Raw genomic sequence first — 24731 nt, forward strand, 5'->3', positions numbered from 1 at the left:
CTTTGATGCCGTTTGTCTGGCAGCTCAACTCTGCTTCCACATCTCTGCCTGATGCTTCTCTGCCACTGACTCTTCTCCAGATGTTGTGTCATGCCACCTTTGCTTGCATATTAAAGTGATGGACTGTATTGCATGTTGATTATATATATATATATATATATATATATATATATATATATATGTCTCAGAGATGTGCATGTGTTGCATTCACACACCTTTTTACTGCCAGACGCATGTCGGGGTCCATAGCATTTTTATTTTTTTTACTAGAATCATTCTGCGCCAATACATGAGTCACCATTGCTCATTAAACCACATGTAAGAAAAAGGGCATTTTTTTCTCTTTTTCACCACCTTGAGTTTGATTATTTTCTGTGAGCATTTATACGTCTTCATACACGGGATCTAACCCCCGTCGCTGCATTGAAGATATGCACCTCGAACATATGCCGAATCCCTAAGACCAACATGTCAAATACAGGCCAGATCAAAAAGATTTTTAGAGATATTATTCATTGGGAAAGTTTGCACAACGTTTTGGAATTGCTAACCGCAAAGATCTCTTTAAGAATTTATCGCAGGCTGACATTTAAATTGGACCCTTGCTCCCAAGGCCAGATCTGCCCATCTGCCTCTCCTCCTGCCGGACCTTCTATCTGCCTGTTGTCCTGCTTCGCTGTCCTGTCTGCTTGTTTGATGGCTGCCACTCACCTTGCATGCTTCCTCTGGCTCGCTCACCTTATTACACTCTCCAAAGGAGGAAAATGAATACATTCATCCGTCATCTACTGCTGCCATGTTCCTCCGGGCCATACCAGAAATAACACACACACACACACACACACACACACGCACATATAGACTTTTATAGTTATGTAACTGGCGAGCCCTCTGTGCTGTCAGCTGTTCTTTGCTGTTCATGGTTCAGCTACTTCCCCACGATGCTGAGGGCTCACTGCCCATCACATAATCTGATGCCACACAGCAGACACTTCGCCTGGGAGTTGAATTAAAAACGTTCCACACAAGATTTTAAGCATGACATAGCAACTCAAGTTCATATGGCAACTCAGGCCTCACCTTTCCCGCTCTCTGAACTCAACAGACATGACCTCAAACATCTCAGTAGTGCACGGACGTCCCCGCTATCGCTGTTCATTTTGAAATATAACTCACGTCCTTGTACGACGCAACGTGATTTTAAAATGAATTGCACGCTGCCTCCTTTTGTCTGCTGCCACACGGCAGTTTGTACCACCAGTAACAATTCCGGGCTTCTATTTCTTTATCCTCTAGACGACACCAGCCATGAACCGGCTGAGCCTTCCCGAAGCGACGAAACGAACGCTGCGCCGCACCTGCAGAACACAAGCCCAGTCCTGGCCCTGTTGCTGCTCTGCCTATCAGCGCTCTTCACTTCATAGCGCCTTCCTCTGTCCCGGGGGGGCGTTTACACCTAGCGTGGCCTGAAGCTGCCCACGGCTGCAGGGGGAGTGGCGGGATTTGCGTGGAGCGCGTTGGCTCTTCACGCATCAAAGCAGGCTTCTCAAGGAACCCTCTATTTTTTTCAGAAATATATTTAAGTGGTCTTTCTCCGTCTGTGAGTGATTAAAAAGTTGAGGTTGCAGGTGGGAAAGACAGTTTCCCCCTCTTAAACTTTCAACTAAGATGCCAAATCCCCTTTTTTCGACACGCGATTCTTATTTTCCGGTGACTTTTGACATCCCTTTACGTCCTGTTTTATGTAACTACATGTTTACCCACAAACACAAATACACAGCAAACACACCGACACAATAACGACAGCAGTAGGGTTTTACAGTAGCAGCAGTAGAAGCGTGAAGGTGCTGGTTCTTAGAAAGAACTGTACATACACAAATAGATGAGACCTCTCAAGGTAAATATACATTGATACAAGTTGTGCTTGTTCAAAGGAAGCAGATCAGGCCTCCATTTCACAGGGAACGGCAGCTCGAAAGATGAAGATGTGAGAAGAGAAAATGATGGTTTCAAGCAGGTCGGACCGCAAACCACAGCGCTGAGAAAAACATACGCGGCATGCACCTTAGCGTCAGGCGGTCCTGGTTTACGGATCGCACCCCATTTCCTCCTGAAGACTAAATGTGTTGCAGCGTTTTGTTGCCCTGCCGTGTGAAGAGCGCGACAGTCAGCTCAATAAAACACCTCTCGAACGCGTTCGCTCCACCGTGACTCGCAAAACAGCTAAATTGAAACTTTCTCGCCAGACAATTTGCAGACTGTTATTAAGATCGAGGATCAATATGTTTGGAAAGTTGATCACACAATTTCACGGCAACAGTCACAGTTATTTTACGCAATGTTTACCTAGCAGGGCTGCAATTGTTCTCTCCGCTCTATTTGACTATTAGTCGATATAACACTCACATAGACATTTGTATTCACAGCTCTCTTTTCAGTGGTATTGATTGTTTGAGTGATTGTTTAAAAAATAATTTGCAGATAAATTTGAGACTTTATTCTTTGTTAACTTTTAAGTTATTTTAAGTTTTTGCCAATTGTGTTTCCAAAAGAATGTCTTTGACAGATACTTTCATCTTTTCTTTGTTAGTACCTTCTGAAATCAACTTAAACAGATCACATGGGGGAAGTGACACTTTAAATCCCGTCTCACTTAAACCACAACCATGAAAACTCAAACATTAGTTAGTTATCACATTTAGTCGGTTCCAGCAGTTAGTGCAGCGTTCACAGGAATAACGCATATCATCAAGTGTAAATGACACAAATGGCGAAACCAACCATTTAATTCCAGGCAATGCAAAGCTCTGTTTAGTCCAGTCCGGTTTATGTCAGCACTTACACGAATAAAGGATTTCACTATTTTTTAACGATGTTCAGCATCCTTCAGCCCCCACAGATGCACAGGGCGAGTTAGCATAATGAAGGCTGCTTGGTCGCTTTTCAAACAACAGGGACTTATTTTCAAAGACATACGGATTGACGGAGGGAGGAACCCTCCTTTTGGAGACGGGGCTTCTGCATCAGCAATGTGCCCCAGCTGGTTTTGAAAAAAGACAGATTGAAACAGCGAAATAGAGCAACAAAAGGAGCACAAGAGCAATTGCATGTCCACTGTTGGCTCCTCGAGTTACAGGTTTAAGTGACTCTTTAATGAGGTTCCAAATGACAGGCATGTGGACCCCATGTTGTGGCAAGGGGAGTTATTCCTGGTATTAAAAATAGATGGCAGAAGGCTTGGGGGGTCTCGGGAGGGGAGGGGAGGGGGGGGGGGGGGGGGGGGGGGTTAAAGAACCTATGACCTTGCAGTTTGAGAGAATTAGTTTGCGACGGAGACAGAGAAGATGAAGCGATGGACGTACAGAGAGACGGGAAGACATGAGAGGGAGCCGAAGACAGTGTGACTAGAGTGCCTAACAAAACAAAAAGAATCCACGCACACTACTGACAAACCCCCACCAGATTCAATGACCTGTTATTGTTCAGTATCGTTCTCTCAAACGGCATGCACTGTTTTGTTCTGGCTATATTTTCATTTTTGTGGCTGCCTTTTTTCTTTTTTCTTTTTGTTTTCTCTTCGCAGTAATACTGCCTCGGCCCGGTTCAATCTTTTTTCGCGCCACGGTAACAACGCCATTACGGCTCGGCTGTGGGGGGTAACAGGAGCCGAGGCCGTTTAATGAGGTAATAATTTTCTGGAGAACACCACAGGGAATGAGCATCGAATAAGATTCAGAATCGACAGCAGATTAACACTAGTCTTTTATCAGATACCAGCTTCAATTGTACTCTCTTATACCAATACTACTATTCGTCATTATTGCTATACTTACCACGGTTTATTCTGTACACGCTTTGACCTGGGGAATGAGGATCAACTTAAGAACTGGATACCGTGTATCCTGAGGTAGTCAACCATAGAGGAAGTAGTCGTAGGTTAGTATCTGTTTTGTACCTTTCTGAAGGACAAAAGAAAGAAAAAAAAAAAAAAAGATAATTGTTAAAACTGTATAATTATTATTATTGTTATGATGATGATGATTATGACTATTATTATTAGGACAACTTCTTGATGTAAATAGTGTTTGATATTAAAGTATTAATTTGGTTCATATGTCTTTTCTAAAAAAACAAACAAATTAAACGGTATTGTCTCTGGTTTCTCCGGAGTGCGTACTTCTCCTCAAACAATGCATTGTGTGCTTTGATCCTCAATGCCTAAGGAAACCTGTGGGAGCTGTACACAAGTGTACAGAAGGATGAACATTGGCCAAATGAGTGGCTCACCTGTTACATGTTTCAAACCAGTCACCAACTTCCCATCTCTTCATAAGGATCCTACCTTGGAAAGAAACACTTTGGACTTAATGGACGGCTTCTTTGTGCTATTTGGCCTTCAGCGTTCGAAAGCATGTCGGCTTTTAAGATCTGCCATAAGCAGACTGTTTGCTTTTTAATGCAAGGATCTTGCCAGCTTCATTATGTGGCATGCGCATGAACTTGATGACATGTATAAAAAAAAAAGAAGAAAAAAATCAAAAAAATGTTTTCTTTTGCTCTTGTTTTCTTTTCCTTTAAGTCGTGTTAGATTTTCAGGTCACTTTCATCCTGTGTGTGTTTCTGCATCCCCATGTGAGTGATGTCATTAAAGCTGTGTAGTGACAGATGACAAATGTACATAACACGAACCGTGGTTGTGGAGTGACAGTAGGGAGTCGGTCATTTTGTAGTTCAAAAGCAACTTTTCTTTCTATGACTCTTTCTGTACCTAATCAGCTGATTTCATCCCACGTCGTCGCCGTCTGAACTATTCATAACCTGTCGGCTCTCCCAAAAGGAGGAGTTTTGTGAGGTTGTAGACATCAGTGCGTGGACGTTTTTCAGTGTGAAAACCTTTTATGTATGTGTGTGTGTGTGTGTGTGTGCGTGCGCGTGCGTGTCTCATTTGCTGTTGCCGCAGTGAATGGGAAGCGGCAACCCTCTTTGGCAACGAAGAGTGTTTCCCATGCCTTAGCCCTCCAGCCTCGGCCCCGGCAGCCCCGTCTGTGTACAAGACGCTTTCTGCCATTGTGCTTTTACACGGGACGGCTGCTGGCGTCCAAGAGGCCACAACGGGGCCCTTCACTTACTCTCCCTTTTTAACAGCCCTGAATCACTCGTCCCCCCCCCCCCTCCCCACGGTAGACGTTGGTCCTGGTTACAGTTGAAGGATTAGTGCGTCTCCATCTACCAAATCCTAAACTGGATTGTTAGGTGAAGCTTCTCAGTCATCCAGGTTCCGCGCATACAGAGCAGAGCCTCTCTTTTTGACAGCTCCCACCACCCCCCCTCTTGCCGATGAGCCACCCGTTCATTTTGTGCGTCCCGTCCCGTCTCATTCCCCTTGTGCTTGCGTAACCTCCACCGCACCACCTGCTGTTCTCCTTCCCTCACCTTTGAAAAGCCCGCTCCCACTTTGCCATCAGAGGGGAGTATTTCCAACGTGCTCTTTTACAGTATATAAACAACAAAATAATTGACAAAAAATGATCTGTATTTGTATATACACGTGTCTGAACTATGAGTAATACAATAAAACAGAAATACCTTGCTTTAATTGTCTTGCTGCTCTTTTTGTAGGATAACATGAAGTACAACTAGCATGAAACATGATCTATGTTGCTTTTCTAATTAGAAGCACTGACAATTTAGACAGGGCTTCTTATTACGATGAGGGTGATTAGGTATGTATACGGCAAACTGTCCTGCACCTCTTACTCAGGCAGAATTGTGTTTCATCATGTGCCAAATTGAGTGCACAAACACACACGCTCTCACCCCTCTATGTATATGATTCCCCATCAGGGCCTTCACATAGCTGGAATCACAGCCTCTAAAGACCGACCGAGAGGGAAACCATCCATCAGGATCAGAATAAGACCTTAAACCTCCTTTCACTTCACTTGGACACTAATGAGGACACCTAATAACCTTCTGCTGGACCCTATCAGCGCCATTTAGCTTCACCCTCCATTATCTCTGGTAATTAGACTGAGTGCCAGCAAGCCCTGGGGAGCAAATGGGTGAGGGAAGGCCTCCCCGGGAGCCAATTGGAACGATGTTATGATGATTGGTAAAACTGACTGAAGAGAATACAGACAATACTCAATACGGAAGGTGCATATGAATAGACGGATCTGAAGGAGGATTTGATACATATGCAGGAGCTTGTAATCTTGGGGCACAGATGTGGATTTTTAGCAGCCTGGAAAAAGAAGAAAGAAAAAAACCCGAGTTGAGGCAGAATTCATAAAATCTCACCTAGGATGCAAATCCTCTCCAATCACACCCCATTCCAAAAGCTGGTACTTTTTTACGCCTCAGATGAAGAAAAGCTCTTTTCATGAACACACTTGACATGATGAGCCAATTAGTGTCAAGTGGTTCTTCCTGGTGTTATTACCAAAGGACGGCTCTGGAGATGCAGGTGTGTGTGTGCGCCTATGAAGACCAATAAAGACAAATCACTGCAGCTCATCATTAAACATGAGGTAATGATATCTTTGTGTGAGCGTGTGTCCCAGATGTGCTATTACGTTATGATCACGGTCGAGCTGTGTGACCCGCCAGTGAGCGTGAGGACGGCACCGGGATGAGATGGCAACGCGAATGTTCTCCGACTTAACTGGGCCTTTGATTCTATTTCTCTTTCTGCCAGCGTAGCTCCTCCGATGGAAGAAGTTTTATCTGTGCGCATTAACAACGCAACCGCCGATCCCGAAGAGGCCACTTCAGTGAAGGGCTTTTGAAGACATCATTCTCAAGTCAGCTGGCTCCCTTATTGGATGCACGGTGTTTCGTTTCCATGTGAACAATCAGTTTGACTGACGGCTGTGAGTGATGTCTTCAGTTAATCGCTCCAGTGGTGTGAAAAGGTCATAAATCACCCAATTATGTTGCCCCGCTTTATGAATAGATATTTTTGGGGGAATATTTAAAATGCCTCCGAGGCATATCAACTTAGTCAACCCCATATTTATTGAGAGGGATTTTGGGGGCGGCTGCTTGTGCCAGAAATAACTGATAAGCTGAATACATTTTCAGAGTCTCAATCACTGGAATGTCACTGTGTTACTTGGTTTGAAAGTTGCGACTGCACTCAAGGTCGGGATTTGTGATTTATGACCGTTTTTACATGTTTTCATGTACAGAGAGAAAATAGAAATAATTATCCAGGGAAGTCAGAATAAAATAGAAATTGCTGGAAGAACACTTTAAAAAAAAATAAAAGCCATAAACACATTGTTTTACAGCAGATGTATTTATTTAAAACACAAAGCCTCTGTTGAATCAGGCAGAATGCAAATTTCCACTGCTGTGTTTGATCAATATCCATCAAAATAAAATGTCTGTGGTACATTTATTGCACTTGTGGATGTGCAACCTGCAGCAGGCAAAATGAACCAACCCTTGAAAGATTCTGTAGATACTAGAATGCAACACCCTGTAAAAGATAAGGTGAAGCATTTTAGTTGCAAATATGTTTGCGGAAATATATTGTAGGTTTCTAAGATGTTTTGTTTGTGCGAGTGTTCTCATTCCATCATCAAGCCCAGCATGTCTCTCGCTACAAATCCCGAGGTAGGTTGCCGTCAGCTGCGGTGGAGGTTAATGCATTGTGTTTCATACCGGTCATTTTCTTTTACTGATGCCTCTCACATGTTGACCTTCAGGGCTGAGAGATAAGGCGCTGCAGCCAATCCAGAGGAGGATTACAGGAACACGTAGCACCAATACCAAATGATCAGTTTGAAGGGACATCAGACAGAGTTTGGAAAAAGGCGACGATGAAAATGATGAACTGTGACTGAGGATCACTTGCAATTGTGTCTGTATATAACTATATATAACGTAAAAAAGGTCCACGTAGAATTTGAACTACAACAGGATGGTTAGTTATCAGTTTTGTGTCCAAGCAGTCGAGTGCTACGAAGAGCTCTGAGGATGGCAGGTTTCCACACAGGTGTTTCAGTGAGTATTCACAAGACGAGGAGGTTTCCCCATGACGGCGACTTTCACAATGTGACCCGATGGGTCACCGCAAAACAAAACCAGCAGCCTGCTGAAAGCACGAGAAGCAGGTGGCATGTTTTTCTTACAAAGAAAAATCAGGTACCAGTCAGAATTGCATCCTGCATCCTCACATAATGGAGAAGTCGTATCCGAGGCACAGCGATTTAGCAGCTTTGCCAGAGGGGAGAGGGCCGTCGTCGTCTCCTGAGCGGCTCGTTCTACTCAGAGTGGGTTTGCCGTTGAAATGAAAGCATTTCCTGCCGGTGCTCGTTGAATGAATGAGGCAACAGCGATGACAGCGATATTACATTGACACGCCAGCGCTAGATCATGGAAAAGTCTTTGCCCCAGGGTCATAAATTACATTCTAATGATTTTGTCATCCGGTTAAAACAATAACTTTTGAACCCAGTCTCTCTTCCTTGCCTCCATAACCTTTGATTTATGCTTTTCATTCTTCCATGTCGTGACATCGTCTCACTTTTGCGCCATCGAGATGTTGGCGCAATGAAATATTGTCGCAATTAATTTCCTCTTTCTGGCTTAATTAATTTACCTTAATATGTCATCCATCATGACTGGTGTGGATGAAATGTTGAGGATGCTGAGAGCGGGGAAACTCGGCCAGGAGACTATTAGGAGATGTATTACAGTTGAGTTGCTGGCAAATAAACATTGGCTATATTATTCATGAAGCTCTTCATGGCTTCAATCGGATTTTTAATTTGACACTTTTCTCTTCCGACAATATTTCACGTCACTCTTTCACAGTTTCTTGGAAGCCTTCATCCGTGCAAATGTGTCTTCCGCTGGATTATCACTTCTGCACTTGATGGCATGATATTGTGTTTCAAATGTCTGGAATCAAATTGACAGACGAATGATGTTCCATCTTCTCACTAATCCTGATATATACTCTATATTGAAGGTAGATCTGTAACTAGACAAAAAGAAAATTTACAAATTGGTAGTATGAGTGTACAGAACGTTTTGGTCTGCAGTAATACAAGTAATATTCCTATATTTTACTTATCATGACTTTTTTTTCACTTTAAAAAAAAATCATATTAAAGTTAGTTTTTTATTGCTTTTCTATCTTCCACATACCAAACCTCTTCTTTTATCAATTAATTATACAACATAGTGTTCTGTGGCTTTTTTGAAATTCTATATCATGATCTGTTTGGAGCATTTGGAAAAAATACATTAAAAAAGCCATATTTTAGTATTTCAAAAAAAGTCACAGTATAGTATAATATATAGTATATAGTAATATACAGTCCTTTTCTAACATCACAACAGCTGCGATGATGGAGAGCTCTTGGTTGACCTCTAGTTACGTGACCGCTGCACTCTGCTTGATCAGGAGGCCGCCGTATTCAGCCACTGATTGGACGGTTTAAAGCTGGCAGCAGAGAGTCGTTCTCTATTGCTTCTCAAAACACGTAAACTATATAAAAATCGCTGAACCCTGAACCTAAATTATTTCCATCAGTTATTAATGTCAAGGAAATTATGCGCAAATAATGATGTTAACGGGACTCTACAGTGGTGTCAGAGACCAATAACCCAAATCTGAATTGAGTCTCATGTTCCTGCTTACTTTACAGAGTTGGGCTTAGCAAAGGCGTTATTTTTTTTCCTGTTGTATTTTGTCAAGGGTTTAACAAATAGAGAAATCAGTATCTGTATCCGTTGAAGCAACAAAATCATCTGTCTGTGTCTGTATTTGGACAGAAGCCTTGAAGTGGGCATGATTCATGCAGGTAGTCATGTTCAACCAGGCAGGTATTGTAACATCTACTTCACTATGTATTGGCAACACAAATTGTGTGCTTCATAGCATAACTAAACTTGACTGGATTGACAAGACTAACACACTATTAGAAGGGACAGCAGACTCTATCTGCTGGGGAGACTGAGGTCTTTTGGCGTGTAGGGAGGATATTCTTTGACTTGAGCCATTTGCAGCTGATGGGAAGTTTCATTTGAAGCCCGCTACCCGGGAATCCCCGTGTTGAGACGTCCTACATTCATTTGGACACTAAACCGTTAACGTTGGTAAGAAATAATCTTTGCAAAGGCATGAAAGACCAAACATTCTTGCTTATTTTACATTCAATCGTGTTTAATTCGCTGTCACTAATCGTTTTCTTTCATGACACATGTTCATGTTTAATCTTACTAATAATCCAGACCAGATGAGCAGCATGAATTCTGTAGTCGCAGAGGCAATCTGCAGGCATTGTAGCATGCAGTCCAGCCCTGTTTTTACTCCCACTGACAGGCCATGTCATAGACCAGCCAATTATAATCACAGCCATTAATAAAGGCATCTGGTAGTGATTGCAGTTGGGTAAATATATATATGTAAAATCTGTCCCATCTGGTTGTGTATCATGATGTAGCTATCTCCAGTTAAGCCAAATCCAGCTGCTGAACAGAGCTGTTGTCTTTTTGGAAACCAATAATAAGGAAAACAAAATACACATTTAGATAAATATATATATATATACAATAGTGAGAATGACATGCAAATGTCTCGCTAGTAAGGTCATCAACACCTTTTAATGACAAAACAACTATAAAATATTGCAAGCCGAAGCAGTTTATCGTGCTTGATATCAGCTTTCTTATCATTTATGTATGAGTGAGTGTGATTCCCACACAGGCCATACTTTTAATATCAGGCTATCTATCATGATCATATCCCTATGGTCAGCTCATTAACATTTTATGTTGAAACCATACCTTTCTTACGTTTCTTTGATTTAGTAATTTGGAGAGGTTAGATCATTGATGGTCCTGAACAGAACTGTGACACAAGTGTATCTGCTCCTAACCTTCATCAGCATTACAGTTAACCTTTCTCTTCCCACGTAATGGGCCACCGGTGTCCCACAGGGCTCCCCGCCCATGTAGCTGCTGTGTTTTAAGGTGACGGAGAAGTGCGCAGACTGCAGGCCGAGTTTGCAGGGGCTCGTCTATAACGATAAAAACAGCAGAGCAAAGATGCTTAAAGGTCATAAATCTGTCTTGAGTAAAAGCCGCGCAGGGAGAGAGGGAAAGATAGGGGAGAGGGGGAGACAAATATTTTCATTTGTGTAATATAATAAAAAATAACAGATCTTTTATGGTAATACTGTTCAAATTATGCATCTGAAACCACATTCAGACCGGATCTTGTTAAATGTCATTATCCTGAAGTGTTACTGAATAAGATTAATTGAGGGATAAGGCAAAGCTAATTGTGAGAGTTCTACTGCACATAGCTGTATTAACGCTCAAAGGGAAGAGCATTTATTAATCTCAAATTGTCAGAGGCTGAAAAATAACTCAGTTTTTAACATCAGCATTCTTAATTAAAGCCTGGGGCTTTGGCACTATTTCCAAATCTCATGCAAATGCCCTTTGTATGATCTTCCCAACTTCCCATTCTTTCTCTTTTCCTCCTTTTTCACCCCTAGACACGCACACACACACACACACAAACACACACATCACATCACTCTTTTGACACACATTGGATTACTAATGATACATTTTCTTATCGTTTTCTAAAAATACTATTTAATGAGAAACGTTAACTTGATCCAGTTTGCATTATGCTTAACCTCGCCTCGCAGAAACACATGCAGGGTATCAAATTATGAATGATAGATGAGCATTTTGTGTCATCAATTAATGTAATCAGTTGGATATTTTGAGGCATGAAAAAGACACCCACACATATTAAACTTCCCCCCTGTGCTTTATTATTTGCTGAACTCTGACTTTTTAGCCAGGTTGCCGAGGGTCAATTCTAAATGTCAGAGGTCACATGGTCGACATTTAAATATGGCCCCTGCCTGTGCTGCCCAAGTAGAGTGCATGAGTTCTCCCAGCTCAAGTGCTGTAACACTCACTATGTCACCATGCTTTGTGCATGAACATAAACCATAAATAGGTCAAATATGAGGTATTTTTTGTGTGACATCAGAACAAACATTTAAGTAATGTCTAGACAATCCACTCATCGCATTGATGGAATAAGGTCTCAAAAAGTGTGAAATGCAAGTCTCTCTATAGAACAACACACGTAGGGTTTGTGCAAAATGCAAAATGCCATTATTTCACATCCCAAAACAATAATTAGCCTAGATGGCATTAATATGTTCGCTCTGGCTGGCGACTCCATGGGCCAAAGCCCTGATGTAGTTGAAGTAGTTGTAAAAGCTGAATAAACTTTTTTTTCATTTCTGTATGTTATGCAAAAGAGATGAAGGACACATGGACTCCTGCAATATTTAAGCCATTTAAATGTATCACTGGCCTTTTCGCATGAAGTGCGTCACGTTTATGGGTTCACTTCTTGTTTTATTTTGTAGTTTCATGCCTCTGGTGTCCCTGGGTTACTTCACTTCCTGCCTTGTCCTGTCATCCCCTGTGATTGTCTGCCGTATCTATGATTGTTTGCACCTGCGTCCAATCACCTGCACCATCTCAGTGTATTTAAGCCCCGTGTGTCTCTTGTCCCTTGTCGCGTCATTGAATGTTCAAACCTCGGCGTCGTGTAAGTTCCTGGTCCCTGTCTGCGTTTTTCCGTGTCCTTGTTTTTCCCCCCTGGTGTTTTGGATTTTTGGATTATTAAATGTATCGTTTTTGTCAATATAGCTGATGAAGCCAATGCCACGACTACAGTATTAACATCCTTCTGAAAACAGTAACGGTACAAAATTCCAAAATAATGCTTAGGAGTAACCATGAGAGCTGTAATTACATACTACGCATTGTACCGAATGAGGAACACCGTACTCACTGCATGGAATAACTGCTAAAAGTCTCAACAGGTCCTGTCATTTAGCTGTAGGGATTTCGTTTCTGCATTTCACATCTGTACGCTCCTGCAAGAACCCACGCAGGTTATTGACACAGAGCAATTATATGATCACACTGCATTATTTAATTCTACTAGGAAAAGTAATGGACTTCAGAAAATGAACATTTAATCAAGAAATTAAATGTTTATTTCTGAAATGCTTTAACTTTGTTGTTTGTATATGTGCTTATGAGATAATAACTGAGCGAGAGAGAGAGAGAGAGAGATGAGCAGATGTTATCTGACAGGTGCAGTAGGCTCCGCTTGCTGTTTGGGCAGCAGATATGACAGCGGTTTTGCATACAATCTGAGAGCTAACGCTGTGCTCTTTCAGTACCTGTCGTGCCTCCACCTTATGGTCGGATACTGAAGTCTGGTACGGGGTGTGGGAGGATCAGGCATGTCAACGTTTCACATTGTTGATGTAACGTGATCACATCGACACGAGCGCAGAGAAACCTGAAACAACTCGGACTGCCGTGGTTTGGAGTGTGAAAACAAGTCACTGACGGGATGCGTCGTGTTTTCCAAGTTACCATTTCCAAATGCATTTTGCTGTTCCTGAGGGGGGCTTTATTGCACTTGTAAAGCTTTCAGCTTTTCATGCGAGTGCATGACTCATGTGAATAAAATCATGCAGAGTCGAAATGTTTGGATGCGTCAACGTGAACCACAAGACTCTTTCCGGCTTGAGGCGCTATTCTGTACTCTTTACGCCTGCTAACAGAGCGGCCATCTCTGTGTTGATTTGGTGTAATTACTGCAAATGGAACAATGCCTTGCGGAGGCCCAGGTTTATTTTATGTTATGTTTATTAACGCCCCCCCCCCCCCCCTCCCCCCAGTTGTGAGTGTCGCTGTCCCTCTCCTGCCTGGTTATAAATATGGCCGACAGGCCGGCCCCTTGGCAGGAGGGGGGGACCGGCGGCACCAGGGTCACGGACAAAGGCAACCCAAGGCACCAAATGCCGAAAACTAAATGAGGCAACCCTGCTGGAATGTAGCTGTTGAGTGAAGTGCATTTGCACGCTTGTGTGTGTATTTGATGCTGTGCACTTGAAAACTGAGTGTGTTTAAGCTTTTGAGTGAGTGGGTGAGAATGTTTCGGGGGTGGTTGTGGGTTTGGCGGGTAGGTGGATGATGACAGAGCAAAGGTGAGCAGGGTGATATGTTTTAAGCAGACAGTTGGGTACCTCTTGGTAGACTAAGCCACTAATTCCTGATAAAGGTCCATTTGAACTGTGATACAATGAGACTACAATCCAATGCATGGACATAAAAAGATAACTGCCGGGATATTTTGAGGTGAAATCTCCAAAGACTATGCCCCAACTTGCAACTTGACATACGTGCGCATTTCCGTCCTATTAACCCTCGTTAACGTACATATCACGTTTTTTTTCACTATAGTTGAATAAATGTAAAAACAGTAGACATTAAATGAAACCAGTGGACCATTGGGAAACATTTTCTAAAAGCAATTATGCAGTTTATTTCTGTGGAGAAAATAGAAGTTGCTTTACATTTGGAATTTAGTTTTCAGAGGAACAACTGCTTGATTAAACACCATTTATTGCGTATTTATTAGTGGGAACTTTTTCTCTGGAATTTATCTTAAACAAACGTTCCCTTTTTACACAATATACATTTAGCTAACCCACTGTGAGCTCACTAAAATAAGCTCTTTGTCACAGAAAGACGGACCAGTAAATTCATCAATGCTGAGCGTGTGAGATGTCTGTGAGGCCGACATAATGTACTCATGTCTTTGTTAAATCATTCTATCACTCTGTAACTTTCATCGAAGCACACTGTAATCATATGTGACACTATCAGTACAAATCCTGGGAATAAAGTCCAGCCCTCATTTATCATCCGTGACTATTGCATGAAATCAAACAGTAAGCAGACCAATGAGCACGCGCCTGTGTTTCTTCCCCCTCAGTTGGCCACTGCGTAGCACTGGAGTGGAATTGAGTCGCTGTGACCGTCCGTCTGTTGCTGAGTGCCGTGTCACGTGGGTTCTGTGAGGCTAAACGTCACGGCCTGGTTTTGGTTAACTTGACCAGGACCCGAGCTGAGGGCATGTCATCCTTTCACAGCCAGCGTTTCAGTGACCATTCAATTAATTTAGCCGTGAGTTGGTGTAATAATGATAATCATAGCAATAATAATTAAAGCCACGAAATGTATCTAAGGGATGATTTGTAGGACTACTGAATTCACATTGAGTTCAACCCCTTTATTTATATAATGTAAACAGAAACACACCTCAGGCAGTTCGTGCTACCGACCCTGCTTTATATTGCTGAAGTTTATGCTTGATGTCAACAGGCTCTCGATGATATCATTGGGCTTTGGTCCCTGAGGGTAGATGACTTATACTCATTTCAGCCTCTAAATAGTACTCCCTGAATCATAATAGTCATTGATTTTCCCTTATTTCACCCCCCGCACAGCAGAGCTCATTTACGGCATTATTCATCTCAGATGTTACAAAGGATAAGAAATATAAATATTGTGTCACTTTATTTTAACAAGTACTAATTTTGTGTTATCTTTGACTGAGAATCATTAAGCCATTTATAAAGCTTTGGGAGCAGGGAGATTTCTTTCTCATGTACCATTAATATGTTGTATGTCTAAACGTTTATTCAGTGGATCATAAATACGTGTAATAACCATGAATAATACCCCGATGTCGATGGTACAGTGACCGTACACCTTATTTATCCCAAAACACTATTGAAGCAGTTTAATTTTAGGCCTTTTATGATCCCACCGTCTCGACCGTATTGATCAGACTTACATCACTGGACTGGTTTTGTTAAGTAAACGACTTGTGTCATGTTCAATTTGTCAAATCAATAAACACAAATATGGTGGGTACAAGAAAACGGTAAAAGCCCAAACGGGGGAAAATGTCGTGTTTTTGCAGGTGACCTAACGTGGTGGTTTCTTTACGATGGTCTTCATGAGAGCAGACGTGGTGACCAAGTTCTAGCGAATAAAAGTATTGTGTCAAAGCCTGACTCGGGAAGATTGAAAAACACAGCCTGGATCTCACCACAGCGCCGTGGCACACATCACACACACCAGCATTTAGAGATAAATGGACTACTGTGAATTTTTTATTGAGCGACATTAAAAAAAAAGTCCCAATCGCAGTTCATCTTGTGAGCCAGAGCGCGCGTGGAAACTCTGGATGAAGTGTTTAAACACATGTTGTAGGCAGAGCCAGGCAGACCTGACTGTGTGGGGTATAATCACAAACAGTCAAGGCTTAAACGAACCCTGATCCTGGAAGGGTTATAGACAAAACCAGTTCATGTGCACCATTACTAAATCCCCACAAAGGAGACAGGCAGTTAATTGTCACATGAAGAGCTTTTTTCTTGCTTTATTTGCGGCCAAACAGGTTTTAAGCATTTTAATGTCTTTCCCCACATAATGGTGTTTTCAGTTCATTTATTTCCATCTTAGCCACTTAGAGCAATGTAACCCTTTAGTCCTCCAATAGTGCCCATTAAGTATGCAGCATTTTCAATGAAACGCGTGGAGAGAGTCTCCTGAAAGTGATTGATGGCCCAACTAAACAGAGTAGACCAGGAGCGTCCAACAACTAAAAGGGTTTCAGTGAAAGTCTTCAGTATAGTGAAATGCAAATTATTCATTCTTAAACCGTATTCACTAAAGGAGCTTGTTAATCAGATGGTGTGCAGAGAAATGAATTGTTCATTCATCCATTTTCTTCACCCACTCATTTAGGCCCACAGGTGGCAAGGAGCTCATCCGGCATTCAGTGGGCTACGGGCGGGGGGGACGTCGGTCCACCACCCGGCAGAAACCCCCCGTGAAGACTGGGAGGACACACAAACTGCACGCTGGATGAGGACATGGAGGCAACAGTTTTTCCAACCACTCCCAAATCCATCCCAAACCCGTGGAACTCACTTGAAATATGTTGTGTAGAAGGACGCATGCATGCGTAATGCCAATAATAACCAAGTATTTCTCCACTGTACCGCACTAATTCTGCTCAATTGTATATAACAACGTGGAAAATAAGCCTGAAATATCAGATTTGAGACACAAATCAGATTTCCTTCACTGCAGCTTATTACATGGCAATGTGAAAGCCGGGTTTCCAGCATGTTGCTTTGATGAGCCTTTTGATTGAATGGAAATAATTCCCCCCTCTGATTTAATTTGCAACGGAGCATGCCTGCTCAACTGCAGAACTATTTCAGTTCAGGAGGGTGTGACTTCATGTCTATGTGTGTATGTGTGCACAGTAACTCAAGCACCGGTCATAATCTGGCTTGTCCGAGTTCAGTTTTTAATAAACGTCAGATTATTCCAATTCCCATTAGTTGATCCGTTAAAATAATATTCCTAAAATGAATTATAACATCAGAGGTTGTATTCAAGGTAATTCATCCACGAGGCCATTCCCATCGATGCAATAGAATTACAGAACCATCATTCCAAAGGAAGCTGTTAGAGGTCCATTTAAACCCTGTCACTAAGAAAGAAAGGAAAACACCCCCAAACCATCCTCTCTGCGAGCATTTATTTACAGTGAGCGAACAGGCAATTATAGATTAACAAACACACACACACACTTTTAGCTGTATAAACACACCCGGAAATATACACACATACACCCGCACACATGTGTTTCCTGCAGCAAAGAGCTACCGACACGTCATCATCTTAGATTAGCAGGGTGGCCAAACTGGAAACTCTTCCTGTAGTACGTCTGCTTTAAAACCAGTCTGTGTGTGTGTGTGTGTGTGTGTGTGTGTGTGTGTGTGTGCGCGTGGGTCAGACTGTGTGTGTGCGTGTGTGAGATGTACTGGAGCGAGCCCCGATCTTCTATGTCATTCGGAAGGAAAGCGATGTGTCTGTATGTGGATAATAAGCTCCTTCGGGGGAGAACTCTCATCCAGTGTAGACCACAAACCAGTCTTTTACTTCAGATGATACACTTCATCAGGGGGACTTTTTTTTTCCCCCTCCCCTTCTCCTGATCTCAATTATGTTTCTCTCGTATTGTTTTGTGACTCTATACTTGGTGTCTCTGTTGCCATGGCAGTAATGTGGGTCCTATTAGAACACACCTGTACGACATAAACTACTTTGTGCATCATCGTGAAAAGCTTTCAGAGCCTGTGCAGCTTCACTCCGAGCATCACGCGGCCTTCCCACTGACTAAAAACCAGATACAGCCTCATTCTGCTTAAAAACGTCTTTGATTTCCCTCTAGTTCCACCTCCCTTCAACCACTTATACTGCTTTCGGGCTGCTAATAGTGGTCTGTAGATGTCTTTTTTTTTTGTTGCATGAGGGTTACCACTGCTCGTCCTCTCTCTTGTGGCCATGTCATGGTTGTATCTTCTTTAATTGTATTTATGTTTCCCGTCATTCTCTTGTGGCTCTGATATGCACAGTGCCAGCAATTCATCTCAAGGACATAGAGCAATGCTCCCAGTATTACCAGGCTCCTCACCGGGTGTCTGCTTTAAACAGAAATCCAATAAATTCCGTGAAAATAGTGTAAAAAAAAAACTGGAACAGGAAGCTTTTTCGTTTTTTGGATGGATCAAATTGCAGGTTTTCTACAGAAATAGGCTACAGAATCCCCAGTACTCCGAACTGAGATTTCTGTTTTTTTATGGGACCTAGTGGTGCGCTCGGGGCCATGCAGTCACACATCAGCATTGCCAGCGTCATACTGGCTTTTTATAGGGTCTGAAAGACCGTGATGGGATTCTGCAATCACATCACTGTGCTGAATACATCCACAAAAATGAGAGCATTACCACACGGGGGGAGAGTTTCTTCATGCTTCTTTTTCCTTTACAATAGATATCCTCATTTGTGAGGTACGGCTTCTTGAATCTGCTTGAATCTGAATCTTTTTTTTCTGGGTATGCTGTGTGCACAGCTGACCAATGGTAGTATATTATCTGTACGGTCTGTGTAAGATAAGGTGGTTATCGTAGTTTGTCTGCTGACTGACGTATAATCCCTGTCTTTTGGTCAGAAAATCATTAATATTGATGTAGGGCAATAGATAACACGCACACACACACACACACACACACACACACACACTTCAATCATAGCAAATTGCTGTTTCACATCCTGATTTCTGATGCTCCAAATGAATCAAATGACAAAGAGGTTTCCATTACTGCAGTTTCCCACAGTTGATGACAGACCCCCCCCCCCCCCCCCATTTCCTTATCAGACTTTCATTGACAGAGCTTCTCCAAATCTTTGAATTGATCATGCACATACACATTTCTTCATTTGCTCGAAGGTGTTATACATTTGTCAGCGGTACAAAGGCTGCCGGCCTCAGTGTTAACTGATGGTTTGCTGCAGTGGTTTGTATGATCACTTTTTCTTTATTCCTCCCCAGCTAGATATCTGTAGCAGATAAAGAAATAAATGAATTCCATTCATCACCCATCCGTGAGGTTCTGTGGGAAATAGATCAACAGCAGTAATTTCTGAGGGTTGAGCTACACTTTTCTCACTTGGTTTGCATTTAAAAATAAAAAAGTACTTTACTGCTTGTATGACTAATATGATCAAACATCGGTGGTAAACTGTATTAACGGACACTCGGCATCATATTTTGCTTGAGAATTGCCACACCCTGTATGCTAAACGACACGTCCCCAAAAAAGTATGACAGCAAAACAGCCCACCTGTCACATATTATAACGTTGCCTTGACTTGGTATTATTTTTTCATCATCCGCTCACTAGCTTTTATTTCATCCACCAACCTTAACACTGGCGTTCTGGCAGCGTTTCAGTCCGCAGCTGCAGCGCCCTGAGCCGGGTCAGCCGGGTCCACTAACAGGGAGAGGAGCCGGTCTGCACGTCATTAGCTCAATAATCACTTATCGTCTGTTCTGCCAACCCTAACAGAGAACTCTGTGGTCCGCTAGCTCGGTTCTGCCTCAACCCAAAAGAGAAAAGTCAAGCTGAAGATATGACTTGATAGTTAAATATTGTAAATATCTTACTGCATGCATTTAAATGTGTGCCTTATCCTCTCACACAAGACTCACACAAGAAAATTGAATGAAAGCAGCATTTGAATTAATTTAATATATCATTAATTAAATGAAATATTTCTTTCTAGACAGTTTTCGTGGCAGAACATAAACTCTCTCACATAAATCAATACAAAATGGATTTACAGAGAAAACACAGAGGTTTTGCTTATTTGCGAAAATGTGAAAAAGTTTCAAAGCTGCAGCTCCCTATGCTCTTAGTAAGGGTGCTGAGTGTTTCCTCGTACTGTATCTGGTTACAGACCTTGAAATTGTGCACTTAAAATGTCTCCTGTAACTAGCGCCCTGCTTCCATCATGGTGAACCCCAAACCGTGTGCTTGTGTGGAGGAAGGGCACAGGTGAAGCCATTTTGCCTCTCCATATCCAGTGCGCTGTAGAAATAAGGGCCCATTAGGGTTGAACGAATACCATGTTCCATCAATTAGCAATTCCCCTATGTGTGTTCGATGTGTGTGTGTGTGTGTGTTTAAAAAGTAGAAAGTTAGGGGGAAGTTGCTTCATTAACCACAGGAAGCAATCATGCTTGTGAGTAGCCAGGATGTGAAATCCATTCGAGGTTGCAGAAAAACTCCTGTTTTCACACAAATTGTGGCAGCAGGGGGTGAAAGTTTCTTACACTACGAGCCTCACCTCCTTCTTTGTTGTATAATGTCTGTCTTAAGTGCTCATTAGATGATGCGGGCCCGGGGTCGGTGTAATTGGCTGTTAGGCCATCCACCCCTCCTCTTCTGAGCATTAATTTAATCACTGGCCTAGTGTAAGCCTATACCAACCTTAATGGTTAAAGTAATTGTGTCAGTGTGCTCTCCCACAGACATTATCCAACCAAAGTCTGTCCTCAAGCTGAAATTCCACCTTGAGATACAGTTAGTCAAGGCCATTGAACTCAAGCAAACACTTGTGGCTAATGGAAAATTATTCGAGCAATTACCACAGAGGTCACTGGGAAAATGATAATTGGAGAGCGAATTGGAGAAAGAAAAAACCCCAACTTGATAATTTCATTACTTTGTAGCTAAAAAGAAACTCATCGGACGTATATCAGACCTGACTGAGTGCGTAATGCAATTTAATGCAGTTTCAAGCAGAGGAATAGAAACAAGTGATTCTAGTTCATAGTTGAGCTGCAGTGCAGTGGAAATAAGTTGCACTGTGTGCGTATACGTGAAGTCTTTATCACCGGGTGTTTAACCCAAGGCCCCCTCCTCTGCAAGCCCCGCCGTCCTTCATAGCGTCACAGACCACAGGCAAGGAGCTAAATAACAACGTTTCACAGTTTCACTATGGGGCGCCGTCTACAGCCTGCGGCATTGTCACATGATCTCATTCTTGCCGAGCAAAAGGCTGCTGTTCAAGTGTGTGTGTGTGTGTGTGTGTGTGTGTGTGTGTGTGAGCTTGTGGATGTGAAATAGCGTTCTTGTCTGCGTGGGTGCCAGAGTGCAATACTACGATGACTGAGAGGCTATAACCTTCATCAGGTTCGTAAAGGTAAAAGATGTGTTTCCAGGGGAAGCTAACGTTCCCCTCAGATTTACAGAGGGAAATGACATATCCTCTTTCTGACAAGGGACGTAAAAGTGAAATGGGGGAGGATGCTGAGGCAAAACATACCTCTGGGATACAAAAGCCTGAATCATAAACCCGTGTCTGGAGACAGGCACAGCAATATAACACGGAACCCAGTCAAATTCAGGCAGGCTGGTTTTTTAATAAAATTAAACAATCTAGCCATACTTTTTCACTTTAAGCTGGTTCAGCTTTACAATCAAGTACACAGAAAACACATTTTATAGCCAATGAAATGCCATAGCTGTTTGGTTTATTTCTACAGTCAGGATCCTAATAATTTGAAATGTTCCCTCCACCACCATTAGCCGGGTTTATTATACAGTAAAAAAGTGAAAAACTCTCACTGCCACTTATTGGCCTGTACATTTCAGCGTAATTGGTCCATGGCCGTTTACGGCCGTATGACTGTACAGAACATTCTGAAACAATGCAGTTGACCAGATCCTGAACACGGGGGTTATTTGGATAGAAAACATGCTGCTCGACCCTTGTACAGTTTGTCAAGATAGGAAAACATGATCCTGTTCAGTTTGACTGCTCCAGCCCTGAAATATTGTTCCTAATCCCAAACTTACAAGTCTTGAGTCGACACGGCGTAAACATTTCTTTCCCGTCAAAGTACTTCCTTCCCCTAAACCCTGTCAGTAGTTGTTTGGCAGCGACTGAAAGATTGAGGCGCTTGTAATGCGTTTTTCTGGGGCCGAATCACATGTCTGTCCAAAATGCCTGCTGACCGCCAGCGAACGATGCCTTTCAACAGAGTGGGGGCTTTCCAGCCGTTAGAGGTGGAATAGTCCCTGGGAGGGGATGTATGGGGGAAGTAGGGGGGTCAGGCAGGAAGAGGGGAGCCCAGATTGGCCAACTACCGTGGGGAATCTGGTCTGGGCAGTGGCTCTCAACACATCCATCGTGACCTGAGGCAAGCAGGGGATTGGTTTCCTTTAACAGCGCTCTGATGTCCAAGCATTCGAACGTGCGCTATAGGAACACATCCCATGAACGCCTTTGGATCCATAAACGGATATTTCAGCAGGCAAAATTGATTATTGCATGCTAACAGGCAGGCGTGGTTAATATTGATTATTAATTAAAACTTGTACACATTTCAAGTGGGATCCAAGACCAACTGACTAGAACCAGGCTTAGTGTTTTCTGATGACCAATAGATTTGTGGAAATATACAGGGCATGTTCGCAGAACTCAAACCGTCCACCATCTTGTCCAAAATCTCCCTTCAAGAATGCAAACCACAGTAGTTTGGACCGGAGCCATGTTGGGCTGCAGGCTGGGAAATAGGCCGAGACGGGTTCACATTGGTTCAATCTGCTGTGTTGGTAATAACAAACATCTTTCCATGAGAACAATTGAAATTTTGCTTCCAACATATTGTTTGTATTACATGCGTGTACCTCTATAAATGTGCATGTGCACATCTATGTTGCTGGGTATGTATGTCTACATTCAGACACCAGCCTGTCCGAGGTAGTACCTCTGTCTGCAGTCTCACACTATTTGATTTCATTTTCAAGTGGAAATCATTTTCTTATTTATCTTAATATCATTGATCTTACACTGGATATTTGGTGCATAGAAGGAGCAACATAATTTAAAGCAGTACCAGTCTTTCTTTTCTGCCTCCTTATTGCACTGCATTCTTGACACAACTGTTTTGCCTTTGTGGCAGTAAAATAGCACAACACTATTCAAGAAATGGAAATTCCATTTCCCCCTCCTTCTCCCTCTCCTACTTTTCCATAAATTGTTAAGGAGACCTGGATGCAAACCAGCTTCAAGGCATTGGAATGAGTGTATTTGTACTGGCTTAGACACTGTCCAGAAGATATTAGCTGTGTAGGAAATGTGCTGAATATTACGGGCCCCACTTACCGGGGCCAAGAAAGACAGTTGGTGCAAACCCCAGACTCCTGTGCTGCTGCTATCTCTCACAATGTCCAGCCAGCTGAGTCATGCTGGTGATTAAATGTGACTGGGTAGTGAAGGGTCAACTCTCAACTGATACCCAGCCCAGTCTTGAGGGAGGGGGGCCGAGGCTCAGCCTCAAATTTGCACGTCCATGTGTACTTTTAAAAAGAAATACCTGGCTGGTCGAGACACTGCTCCAGGTTCCTATTGAAATGCTGAAACAATAGCCATTGTTTGTCCAACATGGTGCGCATATGCGTGTGTTTGCAAGTCGACATGTGCACTCCTTTGAACCCCCCCCCCCTCCAAAAAAATACAAAAACAATAGTAATTCCAGATGGGAAATGACAACATTTGCCCACCACAAACACTCAAAGGCTCCAAGACAAATGGATTCTGAGTTAAGATATTTATGATCCCATAAATGGGATTATTTTTAAGTAATCCATTTTCATGAAGAATAAAATGAAGCCACGCATTAATCTCCACGCTCACACGCTCTTTACTCCACATTTCTCCCATGCTTTGCAAATGAGCCCTAAAATGTGCTTGACTGGTATTCCAACGGCTACACAAATTTTCCTGATCTGCAGTGTCATGTGGGACTGCGACTAATGATCCAAAGGGGGAGCAGATAATGAAGGCAATTTGTAGCATCTCATTATGCCCTTCATTCATTATTATAGTTGAGATCATTTATACAATTTCTGCTATGTTTTTTCACATGAGAAGACGTAAAAGTCATGACCATTGGCCTCAACGACAACAGCTATGAAAGTGACAGAGAGGATGAATCTCCCCCGTGAGGGAGGAGAAGAATAATTTAACTCATAAATAGCTACATTAAAATCACTCCGCTCTGCCTTGTAAGGTCATGTAAGAGAACATTACAACTCTAAAAACTGGTCTCCATGCAATCGCTGGCAGAGGGGAAGTTATAACATCAGGTTCCATTTGGGCATTGAGCATTTTGCTGAAATTATAACATCTCACATCCGTAGCTCCTGCGCCGGGATTGGCCTGCGGACGCTTGGGAACTCTGGGGACTGTTGTGGGTTCAAAGTTCAGCTTCCACTTAATGCCAAAGAAAGTAAACACGAGGCCAAGAAGCGTGTGGTTAACTTCCAATCCCACGCTGTGATTGTGGATTTGCCAACTTTATGGGATGGCTTTGATATGACGTCTGTGGTAAATGTTACAATGCGCACAATACGTTGTGGCATCAACAGCGA

The 24731-nt window shown here is 42.6% G+C and overlaps 1 protein-coding gene across 2 annotated transcripts in view; it reads left to right on the forward strand.

Moving 5' to 3' along the window:
• efna5b (ephrin-A5b) overlaps positions 1-3452 on the forward strand; it is an 80963-nt gene extending 77511 nt beyond the window's left edge. For both annotated transcript variants that reach the window (XM_040195862.2, XM_040195863.2), the window contains one exon: positions 1297-3452. In XM_040195862.2, the coding sequence (XP_040051796.1) occupies positions 1297-1424 (128 nt within the window). In that variant the 3' untranslated portion in view covers positions 1425-3452. The remainder of the gene's footprint in view (positions 1-1296) is intronic.
• The last annotated feature ends 21279 nt before the right edge of the window (positions 3453-24731 follow it).

This window comes from Gasterosteus aculeatus, chromosome 13 (assembly GCF_964276395.1).
Source record: "Gasterosteus aculeatus chromosome 13, fGasAcu3.hap1.1, whole genome shotgun sequence".
Taxonomy (NCBI): Eukaryota; Metazoa; Chordata; class Actinopteri; order Perciformes; family Gasterosteidae; genus Gasterosteus; species Gasterosteus aculeatus.